Source organism: Ochotona curzoniae, unplaced genomic scaffold (genome assembly GCF_017591425.1).
Source record: "Ochotona curzoniae isolate NIBS_2020 unplaced genomic scaffold, NIBS_Ocur_1.0 scaffold_4701, whole genome shotgun sequence".
Taxonomy (NCBI): Eukaryota; Metazoa; Chordata; class Mammalia; order Lagomorpha; family Ochotonidae; genus Ochotona; species Ochotona curzoniae.
In genome coordinates, this window is record NW_024467122.1 from 48,308,059 (window position 1) to 48,329,044 (window position 20,986).

Below are 20,986 nucleotides of genomic sequence, written 5' to 3' on the forward strand. Positions count from 1 at the left end.
TGTATAAGAATACCAAAGCACACAGGCAGATAATCCTGATTAACCACAAAAAAAGTCAGGTTTCTAGAATCTTGAAAAGATGTATATCCAACTGGTAACAGTTCAAAAGGTTTAGAAAGAAGCTCACATTTGTTGGTGGCCATAAATCTTAGCTGAAAATTGGCTAAACTACACAGATGTAACAGAGCTGTTGCAGCAAGTGCAAGGCTCATAGACGGAGATGTCAGAACTCAGGATCGCCCAGGTCTACTATGAACTGCTTGTAGTGTTTTCAAAACCACTCAGCTGTTCAGTACATTGGTGTCTAATCTATAAAACTATCCCATGTAGCTTCTAAGGGTCTGTCAGCTCTCACATTCTAGAAATTGGTTTCTATAACATGTTTGAAAATGAAGGTAGACCCTATTCTCTGAGCAGAAGAAATCCTCCAATCTCCTGACTGGGGTCCGTATTTTCTTATACCAGGTTAAATGACAAAACTATGTTGAAATAAGAATCAGAACATAAGGATTTGCCATCTTTGTGAGCCACATTCTTATCTACAAAGCTCAGCAACCCAAGCTGAGAGTGCCCAACACTTTGATGCAGTGGAAACAATGCAGTTCACGAAAGAGGGCCAAGCTCAGCCGTTTCCAGGAGACAGGAAAGAGAAAGAATGTGGAAAGAAATCGTGGAGACTTTACATGATGAAAAAAGTGAATGAAGTTCAAACTGAGACTCAAAAAGAAACACAATAAAGACTAAAAAAAAAAGTGTGGTCAATTCATTTGGAATCATTGAAACCATACAAAGGTTTTCTTAACAATCCAAACAAAACAGCTTTGAGAACATTTTATCATTAAAGGGATCAATGAAATAAAATAGATTGATGATTCTTTTTTTCTAAAATGCAAACACTAAAACTGAATTCTTTTGATTTGTGAAAGGTAGAATTTGCATGCAACTTCGTTAAAGATATTTTTACATCACCCCCCATAAGTTAAAGATGTTCTTTATCTTTAAACAAAATTCTTTGTGGAACAATCAGTACAACTTTAAAAACATAGGAAAAAAATAATGAACAATTATTACTATTTAACTAAACTTTAGTTTAACAGTTTCTTTAGTCACTTCTCCATACACTTACATTCCCACAACATATAATCACTGCTAAGTGTTTAGTCCATATTATTCAAGGTTTATCTATGACTTTTAGCTCAGTTCCAGCTGTTGAGGCCACTTGGGTAGTAATTCAAGAGGCAGAAGATCTTCCTCTCTTTCCTTCTCTCTATAAATCTACCTTTCCAATAAATAAATAAATAAATAAATAAATAAATATTTTCCAAAAATGATTTATTTTCATTAAAATCTGGACACAGAGATTTCCATCTGCTAGTTCACTTCCCAAATGCCCACAACAGCCAGGACTGTGTCAGGGTAAGGCCAAGCAATCAGGTGTCCCACTTAGGTAACAGAGTCAATGACTGAATCCAACAGCTGCTACCCCTAAAATGCATATTAAAAGGAAGCTGGAATTGCAAGATAAGCCAGGATTCAAAGCCAGGCATTCCAAGTGGCATCTTCACCACTACATTAAATGTCTGTCCCTATGGCTTTTTGTATTAAAACCAAATCACGGGCCCGCCGCAGTGGCGCAAGTGGTTAAGGTCCTCGCCTTGAACGCCCAGGATCCCATATGGGCGCCGGTTCTAGCCCGGCAGCCCCACTTCCTTTCCAGCTCCCTTCCAGCTCCCTGTCTGTGGCCCGGGAAAGCAGTCGAGGACGGCCCAAAGCTTTGGGACCCTGCACCCAAGTGGGAGCCCCAGAAGAGTCTCCTGGCTTCGGATCGGCATAGCATTGGCAGTGGCGCTCACTGGGGAGTGAATCATCGGACGAAAGATCTTCCTCTCTGTCTCTCCTCTCTGTATATCTGCCTTTCCAATAAAAAAAATAATAATAATAAAAATAAATCTTTAAAATAAAAAAACCAAATCACACTAACCAGTGTCTTCTGAAAAAGTTTCCTTTTCCTTAAGATTGTAACACAGACATATGCTCAAGACATACAGAGTTACCTCATACTTTTTGCTGGCATACAGATTTTTATTTTGTGTACGTACAATCAGTTACAAAACTGAGTCAAGGGATAATCAAGATGGCAGAAAATAGAGTAAGGGCATATTTAAACAGATAGAGAAACATTAGCCAGTGTGAAGCACAGAGGAAATAAGTTCAGGAAATAAGAGAGAACAGATCGACAGCAAAGGGGCACATGGAGAGTGACAGACATGGAAAGCAGCAGACAGAACAGTGTCTGCAGTGACCACATTTAGCAAACGGTGATATGAACTACATTGGCATTCGGAACTCCACCATCAACAATGTGGGAAGGGATAATCACTGGAGCTCAGGAGGTAAACCCAAAGAACTGCCCATCCTGTTTGATCTGACCAGGAACAGAGACAGAGTGGCAGGTCCCAGATGGGGAACAGAGTGGATTTCACAGCCCAGCCTGATCCCTGCAGCTGGATAAGGCAACATTTTGTGTAGGGAGACAAAGGCTATGGGATAGTACTACATATGCACTGAGCTGGGAGTGAATTCATTTCGGGTTCAATGAACCGCAACAATGGGGCATTCTACAGGTTCCACCCAAGACAGGTCTGGGTAGCCCTCAAACCTGATGGCCAGCAGATTAAGAACTCTAATAGTGCCACATTAGATGCCATTTTGTCAGTGTGGAAAAATTTTAAGACTGTAGCGACAAGAGTGAGCTGCTCATGCGCTGAGCTCAGCAAGAACTCATGAAGATCAGTGCATTGCACTGGTCCCACAGGAAAACAATACTGACTTTGGCATCATAAGGGTCAAAATAGGTCCATGTGGCCCCAGAACAAACAGCCAAGAGGCCCTGGCAAGACCAGCACCACCAACAATCTAGTTATATAGGACTTCTGGTGTCTCCCTAATCCTGGAAACTGCTCCAACGAGAAGTGGGAGAAAGGTTGTACAGACAATGGTGGAGCTGCAAGATGGTATAACAGGAGGTCAAAGTGGTGAGCCAGGAGCCAGGGCTGTGGAGACCATGCTGGAAGTCTAACATAAGAACCCAGACCTGGAACTTGCTGGAGGGAGTGGCACAAGTGACTGCAAACAAAGAGCCATGTACCAACCACAATAAGTAAGATCAAATTGTAGACCTGTGGGTGACACAGCTTAGAACCCTGCCCCAAAAAGAAGACTCTGGTAACCAGAAGTACAATGACCAAAAGCAAAAGAAGAGACAAAGTCACAATGAAAACTACTGAAGACTCCCCTGCAAAGGAGCAAAACCCCATGCCAACCTCAGAGTTAACTTAGGAATACATTAAGACAATGGGGGATACAGAATTCAAAACTCTTGTCATAAAGCTTCTTATCAGCAATGAGAAGCACATAAAGCAGGAGTTCAAGGAATGTAAGGAATATGTCACACTGGAAATGATTCAAATGAAAGCTGATATATCAGAAATAAAGGACATAGTGGAGCAAATTAAAAGCAAAATGGAGAGTCTCCAAAATATACTGAATTAGGCAGAAAAAAGAATCTCAGAACTGGTAGATATTTCCTGTTACCAGGGGGAAAACAAACAAAACACTGGAAGCAGAGCTGGGTCAAGCTTTAAAAAAAGTATTCAAGAATTGAAAGACACTATTAAAAGGCCAAATATAAGAGTTATGAACTCCCAAAAGGTACAGAAAGCCAGGTTTAAAAATGTATTTAATGAAATAATAAGGGAAATTTCTGGGGTGGTTAGCATCAACCACCACTGAACACCACCAACTGGTACACACTAAAGCTAGTGCTGTGGGCCTACCTGGCAGAGCCAGATCACAGTGCACACCACTGAGAGTCTCATTCTCAGTGGGCTGCCATCTCCATTGGCACACCCAAGAGCTGTGGATTGAAACAGGCCTGGATGGGGAGCTTAGGGGATGCCCTGACTGGGCAGCAGTTCCCACTAGTGAACACAAGGACTGAAATGGAGGCAGTAGTCTGGTTTGGATGTGGCTGCAGTCTCCTTTGGCATTGTTGTGCTGGGTCTGCACCGCGCCCAAATAGACTAGTTCCAGCACCCAGTGGTACTCTTGATAGCCAGGGTGGGTATAGAACGGGCTGAGCTAGGTCTTGACTCCCGTCCATTGAACCACATGAGAGTTGTGTCTGGGTGTGGACCAGATGTGACTTGGCTGTAAAACCAACAGTAAGAACCAGAACGGGTGTAGGCCAGTTGATAAAGACTGTTCCTTCCCAGACAAGAGATGTACTAAGTCAACTTTGACCAAGGACCCACCGGTGTTTGCACGAGATCTGACACTGGGAGGAGATCTGATAGAGGAACCTGCAGAACTCCTTTGTCAGGACGCAGTTTTTGCAGGTGAGCACAAGAACCAAGACTAGGAGCAGCTCAGACCAGGCCAAGTTATAGTACCCAGTGGCACAGTGGGTTAGGTCTAGGGGCAGGCTAGGCTGGGCCAGTTTAACACATCCACTGGCAGATCCGAGAACCAGGACAGGTTACAGGATAGGCCAGGTCAGGCCACACCACCAGCCAGTTCCCATTAGGGATGCTAAGGTAAGACAAGACATGCCAATCTAGGTGTGGTGGATGGCAAGTCCATGAGCCCAGGGGTTGAGGATCTGGCAGAGCCCAGGTCACATGTCCCGGGTCCTAGGGCCTGCCTACCTGGTAGGTACTGGTGGAAGGGGTCTAATGGGACCTAGGTTGCTTTACCCAGGTCCCTGGGCCTGCCTGTTCAGGGCATGCCAGGTCCATCAGCCCTGGAGGTGGGGAGTCCAGTGGAGCATGGCCCAGCTCCTTGAATCCACCTGCACTGGGGGGGCTGGGCCCATGAGCCCCAGAGGTAGGCAGCCCTAAGGTGTCCTGATGAGGCAGTCTGGGGTACCAATGATACAGGGAAGCTCACTGCCCACCCAGAGGCACACTTGTGGAGACTTAGTGTATAGGCTTCCAGTGGTCTGGCAATGACATAGGCAAGGGAGTGCGGAAGCCTGGGGTCTCACATTAAGGATTGATGGTCTACTACAATGAACAGATAACAAGGAAAGCTTAGAATCAGACATGAGGGCCCGGCGCACAGTGGCGCAGTGGTTAAAGGTCCTCGCCTTGCACGCCCGGGATCCCATATGGGCGCTGGTTCTTATCCCGGCAGCCCTGCTTCCCTTCCAGCTCCCTGCCTGTGGCCTGGGAAAGCAGCTTTGGGAGCCTGCACCCGCGTGGGAGACCCGGAAGAGGCTCCTGGCTTCGGATGGGCATAGTATCGGCCGTTGCGCTCACTTGGGGAGTGAATCATCGGATGGAAGATCTTCCTCTCTGTCTCTCCTCTCTGTATATCCGCCTTTCCAATGAAAAAATAATAAAAATAAATCTTTAAAAAAAAAAAAAGAATCAGACATGAAAGGGTCAGCATGGATTCACTTATACCTCGCTAGGTGGGACACAAATATTAGTTACGCCTCACTGGGGTATTGGGGATTTCTCTGCACACTCCTCAAAAAAAAAAGAAAAAAAAATTTTCTGTACCTAAACTGATGACACGTCTTGCTAGAGTTATAAGCCAGTTCAGACCATCTGAAAAACAACTAAGTTCAGCAAAATCATGCTTCAACACTATAAACAGCTAAATACTAAAATAAAAATAGACAAGACAGCTGAATAGTAATCTACAGCCATTTTGAGGTGTATGGAATCCAGTTGAATATAAACCAAAAATTGAAATGTCTATGAAGAAGTCACAGGATGTAGTTAAGAACCCGCATTTTCCTATTAACATATTGTTAATCAATACCATGTCAATTAATGCCATAAGGTTGTAAATGGTTGTTAATGTTATGTCGGGGCTTTTAATTGATTGGGATGATATTTTGCCGGCTTTACCTTCAGACCAGAGATGGTCTCACCAAGAAATTGTTGAACCCACTAGGATAATAAGATGCTGAACTTTATGCTTGGTAAATACTTCCAATGAAAGAACCTCAACTGAATTTGAACTGTGGTAATGCAGCAAGGTGGAGAAATCCACCATGGGGAGAGGGTTCGGGGAGGGGTGGGGGGGAACCCCTCTGCCTATAAAACTGTGTCACATAATGCAATCCAATTAATTTAAAAAAAAAAAGATTGATGGTCTGACCATGGAGTTCAGAGCTGTTCCTCCTCAGTAAATAAGATGAGTAGTGGATGGCTATACCAGATGATATGGCAGCCCACTGAGGCCTGCAGAAGACATCTAGTACCATAGCAGAGGAAGGAAGACAGAACAAATTATACAACTACCCTAGCCAAATGATGACAGCAAATATCTGGTGAATACAGACTCTAAGGTCAACTATGTCAACCAATGCACATTGGAAGGGGTTCCTCACCCTTGGATCAGCAAGATTAACAACACTAAAACTAGTATAACCACTTGGGCAGAACCCTCGGAGCATGTGCCGTATCTGGGATCCTGGTTCATATTGGGTGGCCTTTCCTCATTATTGGGTATTGGGTGGTTGGGAGACTGAGTATGACTTTTCCCCTTATGTCTTCTCTTCGCCAGATTCAGGAAGAACAGAAAATTTGGGAACAATGATCACACCTATTTTTCCCTAACCCTCAATCCTTTCCACCCTGATCAAGTATGTAAACATCATTTTTTTTTAAAAGTGGTACATTTATTCCATGGAATACTATTCAGCCATAAAAATGAAATCTTACTGTTTGCAGCAAAAATGGACCCAAATGGAAACCATTATCGTTAGTGAAATAAGTCAATCCCCAAAAGGCAAATGTCACATGTTTTCTCTGATTTGTGACAACTAACACACAGAACACACACACAAACTGCAAACTCTACAAATGAGATTGGCATACTGGGAAATAATGAATGTATACAGTATGCATCTTTATTCCTGAATGATAGTAAAATTAAACTTTTATGTTACATTACTTCATTTTCTTCTTTTTTAAAGATTTATTTACTTTTATTGAAAAGGCAGATCAAATTTATGGAGAGATAGAGAAAAAGATCTTCCATCCACATGTTCACTCCTCAAATGGCCGCAATGGTCAGAGCTGAGCCAATCTGAAGCCAGGAGCCAGAAGACTCCTTTGGGTCTCCCAGTTGGTAAAAGATCCCAAAGCTTTGGCCCCTGGCCTAAAGGCTTTCCCATGCCATAAGCAGGGAGGTACATGGGAAGTGAAGCAACCAGGACACAAGCCAGTGCCCACATGGGATCCCAGCACTTGCAAGGCAAGGATATAACCAATGAGTCATCATGCCAGGCCCTTTTCTTCCTTTTCTTACACTGTTATGTCATGATATATCTTTATATCAGAAAGCAAACCTGTAATGGTAAAATTAATGGCCAAACCATGGTAATAATTTGGGGGACAAATAATAGGAGGAGCATATAAAAAGGGGGAAGAGCAAGAGGGAGTAGAAAGGATGATCCCCTATGCATGTAAATCTGTATCGTGGGAACGAAAATCATAATAATAATGTCAATAACATCTATATAGCCCTTAAATTATCCCAGGCCCCATTCTAATTATTTAATATATAAGCCAATGTAATATATGTCAACAATCTTGTGAGATAGGTGTCAATCACAATTATCTCCATCCTACAGATGTGAGAACTGAAGCATGAAAGTCAAGGTCACACAGTCAAATTTCAGTTCTCTGGGCTATGGAATAAGCCACAATATTCTATACTAAGAATCTTACATATAATTACTCAGAGAAGCCCAGAGAAGCAATGCAGACCATAGTGGGGTTAGAAAACTAGATGGGCAAAGAGGCCTGTAAGATACTCAAGAGAAAGCAACTCTGGGCCGTATGAAAAAAAAAAATCAGAGTTTAGAAGTATCAATGAACACTGCATAGCAAATGACAGTGTGAAGAACTGTCTTTTAGGGCCTATTCTTTCAAAATGGTCATTTCCACTGTCTTTTGAACATGTCACCTCAACTAACCTCCATACAAGTAGTCAGCCTGGCAAACAAACTCTTATCCAGGGATAAAGCCGATAGTCCTAACCTCACAAAACCAATCAGGTAAGAGGTTGGGAATGTTCTCTGACATGTGACAAGGCGTATAGTCCATCACCTCTTCATACCCTCCCAGCATACTTCAGGTTGTGCTGGAAACTCAAAAGTTATTCAGGCAGCCTTGGGATACTTGCATGTTTTCTAGGCCACCCAACAAGTGTCACTTCAGCCTAATTTGAATACTTTGCTCCCAGACAGCCTATTCCTAGTGAGATGACTCCAACTTCATTCCTTGACATTTCTCTGAGATTCTCGTCACCAGGTCATTTTTACTATATATTTTATGAAGAGTTGTACTTGAAACTATAGTTCTTTAAATCTCTTCTAAAAGTTACCATGTGTGATTTTACCACTACCTGCCTTCCAAATACATATGCTCAGCTGCACAAACAACCCTTCATTTAACTTGGGTTTAAATCACTCCATCAGGGGCTGGCATCTTACAGCAGTGAGTTAAACCATCATCTGCAATGACAGTATCCCATATGAGTGCTGGTTCAAGTCCCTCTACTTGTTTTTTGATCCAGCTCCCTATTAGTATGCCTGAGAAAGCAGCATAAAATGGCCCCAAGTATTTGAGCCCTTGAACCCACATTGGACATCCAGCTACAGCTCAGGCTCCAGCATTCAGGCTGTAGCAGGCTGAATTCTTTCAAATAAATAAATACTTATTCAAAAATAAAATAAAATAAATCACTTCCTCATCTTGCCCATTCTAATGTCCAAATATGATCTATGTTTTTCACTTGTCTCTTACTGTGTCCCATAGCAGGAATATTATGATACTTGCTCATATTAAGCATATATTTTTAATTTATTTATTTTTATTGGAAAGTCAGATATACAGAGAGGAGGAGAGACAGAGAAGAAGATCTTCCATCTGATGACCCACTGCCCAAGTGGCCACAATAGCTGAAACTGAGCTAATCCAAAGCCAGGAGCCAGGAACTTCCTCTAGGTCTACCACACGGGTGCAGGGTTCCAAGGCTTTAGGCCGTCCTCGACTGCTTTCCCAGGCCACAAGCATGGAGTTGGATGGTAAGTAGGGCTGCCAGGATAAGAACCAGCAGCCATATGAGATCCTGGCACGTTCAAGGTGAGGACTTTAGCCACTAGGCCACCACACCAAGCCCTAAGTATATTCTAAAGATTTGTTTCATATATGTTATTTCTAGTAATCATTGTTCACCCTTCTTCTACTCATGTAGCTATTTTACAGAGTCCCTGTATACCTACTAAATTTAATACCAGATTTGTGAACTTGGACTTCATTTAAAAAGTTGTGACTACTTCCCCTAACTTCTAATAGCTAAATCCACTAGTGCCAAAACATTACAGACTAAACTAAGTCCCACTACCTCAACTGATCTTGATCAAGACAAGAGTACATCAATGGCCTTAGCCTAACATGTGAAACACAGAATTAAGTCTTTTTTCAGTCTTTACTGGCAAACTAATCCTAATATTAGGCATCTCCAGAAGTAGCCCTTAGCATCTCTGTGTTATCCCTTAGCTTTTTCATTCCTCCTTTATCTCTAATATTAAATATGGAGTTGAACCTAAACCATCAATTTATGGCTACAGTTTACCTCTTTTGCCCACATCAGTGATCTTGAAAGGATATTATGTTATAGGAAGGAAAATAAGACAAAATTTCAAGATTAGCCATTTCTAGAAATTATCATTTGAAAAACCCTCTAAAAGTGTTGACTCAAAATCAAAGAACTATGAAAGTAAAACTATATGAATGTGCAAACATTTTACTCATAAATTTTACTCTCAAACTGGAATAAACAAAGAACAAAATTAATCATGAAGAGAAGAATAAGTTTCAGGACAGGACAGTTACTAGCAGTTAATCACTTCCATCCAGCCTTCTCCACTTACAAGCTGTGTAACCCTGAGGAGGTTTTGCAACACATCTTGGCCTCCACTGCTTCATCTACAAAATAAAGATGGCAGCATTTATCCTACACTGCAGTTGTAAGGATTAAATAATTTAATATTTGTAAAGAACTTAGAATAATATCTGGCCCAGAGCTGCTACTTAAGAATTGCTGTTGTCCAATTCTGCAGTATTCTTTCCCACTCGGATAATAACCAACTCCTGATATTTATTTTATTTCTTTAAGTCTGCAGCCAAATACCACAAGGCACTGGAATGATATATAAGATTTCTTATAGAATCCAGATTTTCAGCCAAAAATAAAACCATAAAAACATGGTAGAGAAAACAGACACATATTCAGGACATATAATAAATAAGCCATATCTTCGCCTCTTTTGGCTTCTGTAACAAAATTCCTTAAACATGGCAACTTAAAAGTAACAAAAATTTTATTTCTGACAGCTATAGAAGCTAGGAAATCTAGAAACATAGTGCTGGCAAATTCAGTATCTGAGAAAGGGTGGCTTCCTGACAGATGGTACCCTATGACTATTTTAATCACATCACCATTCCTATTCATGAGGGCTCCATCTGATAGTCTCCCAAATGCTCCCCTACACTCTTAACACCACCATACCACCATGGGGGAAAGGATTTCAACATTAATTTTAAGGTGACAAAAATACATCCAGGCTATAGCAGTCTGAATAAATTTTTGAATGATAAGTCTTACCTACCTTAGATTGGCAGGTTTAAGGTAAGAGGAAGTACCAAAGTTTTCAAAACCAGTCAAACCACAAATATTTTATTTATCATATCAAGTTTGCAATGTCCATCACTACTACTACAACTACTTCCAAAAACTCTTATACACTTCTTAAGAATTCTCATTTCTTCTATTTCTTTACCATATCAATAAACTTCAGATGGAAAGAAGGCTCCAGAAATCAAAATTCCATGAAAAGTGAACAAAGACAATCTACAGTAAGAAGTACAAGACTTTGTACTCCCTTTCAATCTCCCAACTTACTCATGTTAGGTGGTCTGACATCTCCATTAGGGCTGAGTCAGTGCTGTGATCCATTGCCAGTGAGTAGTAAGAACAGCTCAGCTAGATATGACCATGAGATATAACAACCCACAGTCAGGACTGACTTACCTTTTTGGGATAATACCTTAATCATTGCCAGGGAGCAACATATAGATTGAATAATAACATAACATAGTAACTGGAAACAGGACCAGGTTCTAAGAAGCTAGGCATGAGGCAACAGTGCTGAGAATGATGATAAAAGTAGGAACCAAAAAAAAAAAAAAATTACAAGTCATAGGAACCTGTAGCAGGGTATGGCAACAAAGGGGCCATATGGTTAAAACGTGATGCATCTTAATGATCATCCCAGTGATAGAATTTAGTAAGAGACATCAAATAGTACAGCTATGAATTGCAGCTGGAGCAGCCATGGAAGGCAGGATGTAAGAAGAATGACAAGTTCAATTTTTACCATGTTTAATTGTAGGTAAAAGCCAAGTATTCAGTTGCAAACATTCCTCCCTCATCAGTAATAATATGTCTTTAAATTAAAAAGACAAAAAGACAAAAAGACATGAAAATATAAAGTAGGCTCAAAAAAAGATTTAGTACATGTTAAAATAATGATCAATAAATATAGTCATTCTGAACAAAAGTAGGAGTATTTAAGCTATAAATTCAATATATACAGATAGTTTTGGAGAACTACCAAAGTTTCCCATGAAAACATTTGTATCACTCTCCAACAGGGCCTATTAGGATTATGAATCATTACCCTGATTTCAGATAGTATTTTTCAGGCTTATTACATTGCATAAGTTACAAATACTATAAGTCCTTTTTGGCTGTTACTCAAATTCTTACTGACAGATTGCCATGTTTGGTTTAACATTTAAGAACAACCCTAAAATAAAGGACTGAAACATCTCTTAGTACTACCTCCAATTACACCACTGCCTCCAATTCAACTTTAACTGACTTACCACGTTTTCCTTCATCCTTCTCAGCTTTTCATTTATCTCTCGTAGTCGATTTTGCTGGTCCCGCTCCTCTTTGGTGTTCCGGAGGACCTTTTCTCCTGGAGATATTTCCATATTTCTTTCATTATTAAGGCCACATGCCTGAATTTTTGAAAAAAAAAAAATCATAGGCAAAACTGAGTTTCTGCCACTCATTACTCCAAAGCAACTGAGCTTTGACCTCTTACACAACATGTGTCTTCTCTTCAGATCAATATTCATAATGTTTTAAAATTTTCCTATTTGAGAGAGTGGATGTTCAACCTCACAAATCAGGAAACAAACTTAACTTCTGCATCATCTGCACAGCAGGAAGATACAGTGGTAAAAAGGGGCTGCCAGGAAGTAAGGACCCATATTCTGGTCTCTGGTGTGATACATGTAAGCTTGGGATGCCAGCAACTCATAATTTCTTGGGACTTCAAGTTCATCAAACATCATATAAATCATATGAAAAACCACGAGATCCATGGGTATAAGAGGAAGCTGAGTGATATTGGGAAGAAACGCAGGAGTTTTTAAATCTTGTTTCAACCTGGTTCCTAACAAAGATGGCCTTACGCAAATCAATCTCTGAGTTTCAGTTCCAAGATCAGTAAAATGATATCAATGACATGATGGAGCCCAAAAGTCTCTAGAGTACGTACTCCAGATGAAGCAGATCCTAGCATCTAACAAATGTGAAAGAATGACCATTATGTGATGAAAGTGCTTCAATTTTGAAAGCAACATTAATGTTGACAGGATCATTATTCACCAATTAATGTTACTTTTATGTGACAAAAATTGGTATTTCCTGATAGCGAGTTAATCCTAAATTTGAATGTAAGCTTCCCTTCCCCTCTTCCATAGACTTTCTTCTCTGCACTACCACCTAAGTATTTAGCATGAGATGAAATTTAAAAAGTTACTCAAGCCAGAATTCTCCTGCTCCCTCCTTCCTGCCACACTGTTGGCCATCAACAAGACTCACCATTTTAGTTTTTAATATGGCATTTTAATATGGCATCTCCTTTAATATGGCACTTACTTTCTTCTCATGCCTTAGTTTAGATCTCTTCCATTCACCAGTAATTTTCAAATTCCAGCACACTTCAGAATCACCTACAGAGGCTGTGGGGAATAAACACATAGCCACAGCTCCACCCAGCAAATGCTGACTCCAGATCTCATTCACAGGGCAAGAGTTAAGCCCTGCCAACCTGCATTCAGAAGCACTAGAGAATCTGAGAACTATTGACTCGAGTTATTGCCTGAGGGTCCTACTAGATCTTGATGTCACCAGTTGCTCTTTGCCGAGAAACCATAGAACAGGGTCAAGGCCCTGCCACGCTCTCCATCTCATCTCACCCATTGCTTGGGTCTCAGACTCAAAACCCCAGCAATATTTACTCCTGCTAATTTTCCACTTCTCATCTATGATTCTGTCTTCAAACTCTGTGGTAACTCATCCATTTTGAGCCTAGCTCAAGCATAGTCTGTTTAAAATATTCCCTAACATGCAAGGAACAAGCAGTTATCCTCTCATGTTTGCCAAGTGTTACTTGGCTGAACTTACTACACTGTCATAAACCAGGGAGTGACATGACTGATCCTATTCTACATCCCAACATAAACTGGAATCCCAAAGAAGCCTAGGTGTGGTACAAGACACTTTGCTTTAGCTCCCAGTCTCTAGAACAAATGTTTGCCTATGAATAAGATTTCAGTGAAATTCTTGTTGTATAAAATGCTAATGAGTAAACTACCAAGAGAGTGCATCAATTTAAAGAAAATATTGATATTTTGTTTTACTTCAGGGATATTTCAATCTCTAAAAGCTTCCAGAAGCTGAATATTTTAAAGAATTTTTAAAAAGGGCAACCTAATGTTAGGGAGTAGTTCAGACAGGACAGTACGTATTTGGAAAATCCTAGAAAAGGGGATTCACGGTGTTTTGAAAACAGCTACCCAGGATTTCATTTTTAAATGGTAAGCACTTTTAAATAGAAAAAACAAAACAGCTTTAATAACTTATAACTATGATTTTTAAAAGAAACGTGAGGTGTAACAGAGAAAGAAAAATTATAATTTGACTTATAGGATGTTTAACTTTTGCTTGCCCAAACTACCATTTAGAAAATAGACAAATCATGGTCTGAGATAAATGTTTATAACATACAAATCAGACAAAGAATTTGAACAGAAGCAATACAAGGAACTCCTATAATCCAAAAATAAAAATAATAAAATAAGCAATAAAAAAAGTTGAATTTGACAAAGATGTGAACACATACTTCATCAAAAAGATACAAAAATGGGGCCCGGCGCGGTGGCGCAAGTGGTTAAGGTCCTCGCCTTGCACACCCGGGATCCCATATGGGCGCCGGTTCTAATCCCGGCAGCCCCGCTTCCCTTCCAGCTCCCTGCCAGTGGCCTGGGAAAGCAGTCGAGGACGGCCCAAAGCTTTGGGAACCTGCACCCGCGTGGGAGACCCGGAAGAGGCTCCTGGCTTCAGATCGGCATAGCATTGGCCGTTGTGCTCACTTGGGGAGTGAATCATTGGACGGAAGATCTTCCTCTCTGTCTCTCCTCTCTGTACATTCGCCTTTCCAATAAAAAAATAATAAAAATAAATCTTTAAAAAAAAAAGAATGTTATACTGCTATAGCTTTAAAAAAAAAAAGATACAAAAATGACATATAAGAGCAAAAGAAAGTTGCCAATAGTGTTAGCCATAGGAGAAATGTAATATTATAAGTAAAACAAGATATCTCTACACCATCACTAAAATGATCCAATGAAAAAGTTCATTAACACCAAATATTGGAAAATTACGGTACAGAACTTTTTATAAATTGTTGATGGGAATATATAATCATACAACCACTTTGAAAACCTCACACTTTCTTATAAATGTAAACATTTGCCTATCCTACAAACTAAGATATATGACTCAAGCCCAATGTCAATGAGCCAAAAACTGAAAAAAGTCCATGCATCCATTGACAGGAAAATGGTAACTGGTGAACAGCAGACTAGGCTGGGAAAATCAGACTTTCTCTTTGATTTCTTTTCACCGAAAAGGTTTAGTCAATGTGAGAAGAAGGCTGTTACTAAGACGTCGGAAGAAGCAAAGTTGGATGGCTTGATGAATTTTTTCCTTCCCTTTCTTGTTTTGATATCACAGTCCAAGCAGTGATATACCTCTGTACTGGCCAGAATTTTCTGAAATCCAACTGAATATTCATAATAACAAAGCTAACAAAATCACACTTAACCAATATGAGGTTAAGAAATTCAGCAAGGCAGTAATGGGCACACCTTTTGCCATGGGAGTGTTTATTATCATTCATACTAAAACAGAACAGGTATGAGGGGCAAGGAAGTTACCTCATCCTAAAATCCTGAAATAATACCACAGGCAGAGAGCCCAGGGATCCAGCAAGAGACATGCCCAGCCAGAGGAATCAGAGCACTTAGGAAAGCCCGAACTAAGGTTTCCCTACCAGATCTTCATAACTCTCCCAATCCAGGGAACATTTTTAACATAAGCAAAGATGCCTCCTAGCACAGCAAGTATTCCAACTTTTATCAAATCACCATAGAAACAGAGTTAAGAAATTAACTACAGCTCTGAAGTTGGAGGGGCCGGTAAGTCTTTTGTCAGCACCCAGATGGCCAATTCTTCAACCATGACACCAACTCTCCTAAGGCTCCTAGAACAGTTTTTAACACCCTGTCCATTGCTGCTAGTCTCCAGGAACCCCAGTATCCCTTGTTACTGCTTTTACATTGACAATAGGCTCTTAATTTATCTTCATAACTCAGGCTGAAAGTTCCTTCTATTTCCTGTCCAGAATTCCGTTAGACTACTTATGTTTGTGTGTACACACTTGTTTCCATGCATGTCTCTGCGTATGTATCTGCAGACATACTGGAAATTTCATTGTAATTAACTGGATAGCAAAAGTCTAAATTATTTTATCTTATTTTTCTCATTTTTTTTATAATTCCTGGACGTCTGACAGCATAACCATATAGTTCAAATATTTGAATATCAAAGAAGGAGCAAGAAAAGGTAGTCACTGTTGCTGGCAAAACAGGCTCACTTGCATATTCAAAAAGTTCTGTGGCATCAGAAGTAATTTGGTGTTTTCTTTTGCTCACAGCAAAATGCCAACCAGTACTGCTTGCTTTTATGAGCATCAAGAAATATTTTACTTTCATACAGTAGAAATGTTTTCTTTTAATTTTGTTTTTTCTCATTTATTTGTATTTCCCATAACTTTTTGAAGTACCTTTGAAGTACCTATGAAACTGACAACTTTGTACATCTATGTATGTGTGTCCAGATATTTACAGATAGGTATATTACCTGCTATACACATACAGAAATATAAAGCACATATGTAAATATAGCTAATATGATTATTATCATTTGTTATTAATAAACTATGTATTCATGATATACTTGTAAAACTACATATTAGGTGATTACATGGGATACAGATCATACTACAGGAAAATTTGGAAGAAAGGTAGAGAAGTTGTAATGAGAAAAATAAAGTTTATAAATGTCTTTTATATATATTTTTTTTTTAAATTTTGAATCATGCGGTACAATTTCGTATAGGCTGGGATTCCCCCGCAAACTCCCACCCCCGACATATTTTCCCCATTTTACTACAATAGTGTAGTCCTTCATAAGGATCATAATTGTATTCGTCTCTTATTTAAGTGAACCCCAAAATTGTTGGTACAGACAATGTCAGGCAGTCAAGCATCCCATTGTCCACACATATCCAACAGTTTCACTGGGAATCCACCTTTCATCTGAAAGCAGAGACGCATGTTCCATTATACCCCCACATCTGTACATGACAGACCCCAGTACTCCATCACTATACATTTCCATAATTGAGAAGGCATGAAACCACGTCAACAACTGGTATGGTATGAGTTAGAACAGCCACAACAACAACAACATCAACAACAAATTACAGCACCATGAAAAAATGTACCACACACAGTAGAAATGTTTAAGCAGCTCCATTGGCCAACATACTATTTCCGTATTTCTGAGTCACACAAAAATGCTTGCAGGAAGAATTCAGTAAAAGCACTTCCAAATACTTAAAGAATGTCTTTGGAGCCACAAAAAGAGAACTGTCCCTGAGGACAAAAGATATTTGTTGATTTCACCAATTGTTTGCCAAGAGGTTCTGAGTTCATCCTTAGAAAAACCAATAAGGGATCTCTGAAGCTAGAAGAACCCATTTTCAAAAGAGGAAATTATTAACAGGTTCATAAGTTAACAGGTATGCAAATAAACCATGTGTTAAAGGACTAGAAAGTGTAAACCTGGCTAAACGAAGCCAGCCTTGCCCTGCATTTTCAGGTTAATGCTATCCATGTCCACAGGCTACTGCTGTTTCCTGTCATCAGATGGATCATTTGCCTGCCAGTACTCAAAGTAGGGAAAAAGTCTTTTAGGCAGATTGTTTTTATCATCTTGGAATACTGCCACGAAATGAAAGAAACCTTGACTGCAACAGAGGTTTAACATACAAAAACAAAGAAATACAAACTTCAAAGCAAACTGTAAAACAGGTGGCAAAAGCAATTTCCCAGATTTAACTGAGAATGTCTGACAGGTTGGCACTGGAACCAAAGACCTTGGAAGTAACTTCTTGCTTACTCTCCAGTCCAGAAATCCATGTTCCTGTGGCATGCTGCCATATTTCTGGAAATGAGCAGATGGCAATAAGAGTTTTGTGCTTGACACTAGTATACATTTAAAAAGTTCAAGATTCCTGCCTTCAACCAGCACAGTATATCTGAGGTCAAGTAAATTCCATGGTCATCACTGGAACTGGACAAATCCCTGAACTCAAATATAAACTATCTTTCAGGACTATTTCCTATGTTTTAGCTAACGAGACCCAGAAAAGTTCATTATTGCTGTAAATTTTAATAAAACTTATAAAATAAAATTTATTTTAATAAAAATTTGTAACTTATTAAACTAAATACTATAAGGAAAATGATCAAATGAAGGAAGACCTTCATTTTATTTTATAAATGAAGACTTTCATTTATTCATTTTTATTTGAAAGGCAAAGCTACAGAGAAAGAAGGATAGCTAGAGAGAAATCTTCCAACCACTGGCTCACTCCCAAATGGCCACAAAGCTGCAGTTGAGCCAATCCAAAGCCAGGAGCTCCCTCCAGGGTCTCCCATGAGGAAGCAAGGGTCCTAGGACTTGGACCATCCTTCACTTCTTTCCTAGGCCATAAGCAGAGATCTGGAATGTAAGTGAAACACTCGGAACACAAACTGGCACCCATATGGGATGCCAGCACTGCTGAGCCACCCCCCACTGCCCTACCAACTTTTTAAAGATTTATTTTTTAGTTTTTATTGCAAAGTCAGATATACAGAGACAAGAAGAGACACAGAGGAAGATCTTCCATCTGATGATTCACTCCCCACATGACCACAATGGCCAGAGCTGAACTGATTCAAAGCCAGGAGCCAGGAACTTCTACCTCTCCCAAGTAAGTACAGGATCCCAAGGCTTTGAGCAGTAATCAACTGCTTTCCCAGGCCACAAGCAGGGAGCTGGATGGGAAGTGGGGTTGCTGAGATTGAAACTGGCACCCATATTGGGATCCCAGCACATTCAAGTTGAGGATATAACCGCTAAGCTATCATACTGGGCCCAAGACTTTTATATTCTATTAAACTTTTTGGTTTAAGAACAAAGAAATGCCTCTTGTCAATGAGAGCTGTTTCTGAAGTCCCTCCACCAGGAGAAAAAAAAAAAAAAAACGACCTAACCATGATCTGGAATTCTAGATTTGGTAAGACTGACCACATGAGAGATGAATAAAATACACTTATTTACCAGAGCCAAACAGAATAGAGTTCATGATTGAATCCATTTGCTAAGGATTTAAGAAACTGAATGCTTATGTAACTCCTGCATCTTGGACATTTCTGCAAAAAATGCCAAAAACCAGACTCCAATACATCTATAAATAATAAAAACTAGATGATTGGGACATCAGTCAATTTTATGGTGGGATTTACAATATGTGGAAAGAACTAGCTAATTTGTTGGAGGGTTAGGGCATGGACGCAAGAACGCATGCACAGTTAAACCACTGATCCTAACAGGGGAATATGCTTCATTTAGCTCTCTTTTGCTAAGACGAAATGAAAATAAAAAGCAGATGTAAAAACTGACATTACCTAGATGACAGTGACAGCAACACTATGCCATTCTTTCTCCTGATTGTGCTTGCATGTTTTGTTTCACACCAAGGAAATCAGATACGTGAAAGCCAAATGCTGCTTTCAAAACTCTGCCATACAGTTAAGTGGCAGGCCAGGCCACCTATAGGAGAACATTATAATAAGCAAACTCCAAACTCATAAGGAAAGATTTTTTAGCTGTCATTCCTATAATGATGAACAATTCGTTCACCTCTGAGCCACTTTTCTTGAGTCCCTCAAACTGCTCTGCATGCATCATCTTAGACCTCTGTGACCATCAATTTTGTACCTTTTAGTTTTCACTAATGGAAAAGTCAGGATGTCTGCACGCTTCACCTTACTCAGAGAACTGTTTTCTTGACAGTTCCAACACAGAGTGGCAGGTACTTGGACAAACCGGAGGGTCTGGGTCCCCTAGAAAGAACCAGTTGCTACTCAGCTCCGTCTAACAGAGCAACTAAAAAGCAAGAGTTCGGATGCAATGTTGCCATATTTTGCCATATCTGTCAAGAGAAACTAGCTATTTGTATTCTTATATGAATTTGCCTGAACTTTACATAGCACCTTTTTTTTTTTTTATCGGTAGTGAGCTAATAGAAATCTGTGAGCTGAATTTGCTCTGTTGGTCCCCAGTTGCCAACCTCCTGCAATATTGTGGGACTCTGCCTCCTTCTCTAGCTCCTCATCCTCCTCTTTCTCCTCCCATAGGAAAATCAATTTTCTTGATAACCCTTCTGGATGTGCTCTCTCTCTCCTCTGTCCACCCCAGTACATGCTGGCACTTACCAATGTTATCATGCACATGTACTCATAGGAAATAAGTTCCTTAACTCGCATATTACTGTAACAATATTAGTGTCACTGACTGAGTTCTAGTTCAGATATTATGTTAAGGACTACAAATATATTAATCTAGCTACTAATATTAAGAAATCTAAATATGACTTTTATAAATGAAGAAACTGAGGTTTAGGGTGTTTCTAATATCCAAGTCCATAAATCTAACAAGTGGGAGAGCCACAATTTGAAGCAAAGTTATTTAAGCAAAGTGCTAAACCTTTAGGTCCCTTCAATTCTTTATATACAGTGAGAACTCAATTAATATTCATTGGATTAATTATTTTAAAGTGGAAATTGTATTCACCTTAAGCTATTTTTGAGGAGCATGGGGAGAAATTTCTAATCATTTGAAGAACAGTGAAAAGCATAAATAAAGTGGGTAAATACCATAATTATTTATAGTTCAGCAATGGATTGGAGCCATATATCAGCTAAGTACACAGGCAGAGTTTATTCAAGATATTATTTAAAGTATCTTTATCCAAAAAGTGCTATAATCAAAAAAAAACAATATCCACCAAATAATTTGCCATGTTAACATTTTGGACTTAAAAATTCAGCATGCAATTTCTGCTGCTAGTTAGAAACTGGAAAATGACAAATGGAAATTCAGCAGAAGCCCAAAAGATTCTTTTTTTCATGCAAAAAGTATCAATTATTTCAACATCTATGATGTTCCATTTTTATTTCTGCATTCAGAGTGTAAAAATGTATTTCTGTCTTGGCTTTGTAAATGTATATCATTTCATAGAAATAATACATAACCTCAGTATGTAACAACAAAATAATGTACTGTTTTTTTCCTTTCATCATTTTTCAAATATTTTAAATGAACTATAACTGAATTCCAAAAATATGATTGAAATAATGATGAC

At 39.5% G+C, this 20,986-nt stretch overlaps 1 protein-coding gene across 2 annotated transcripts in view; it reads right to left on the reverse strand.

Annotated features, from left to right (window-relative positions):
• Window positions 1–20,986, reverse strand: part of FSIP1 (fibrous sheath interacting protein 1) — a 166,448-nt gene that overhangs the window by 90,650 nt on the left and 54,812 nt on the right. For both annotated transcript variants that reach the window (XM_040968534.1, XM_040968535.1), the window contains one exon: window positions 11,976–12,113. In XM_040968534.1, the coding sequence (XP_040824468.1) occupies window positions 11,976–12,113 (138 nt within the window). The remainder of the gene's footprint in view (window positions 1–11,975; window positions 12,114–20,986) is intronic.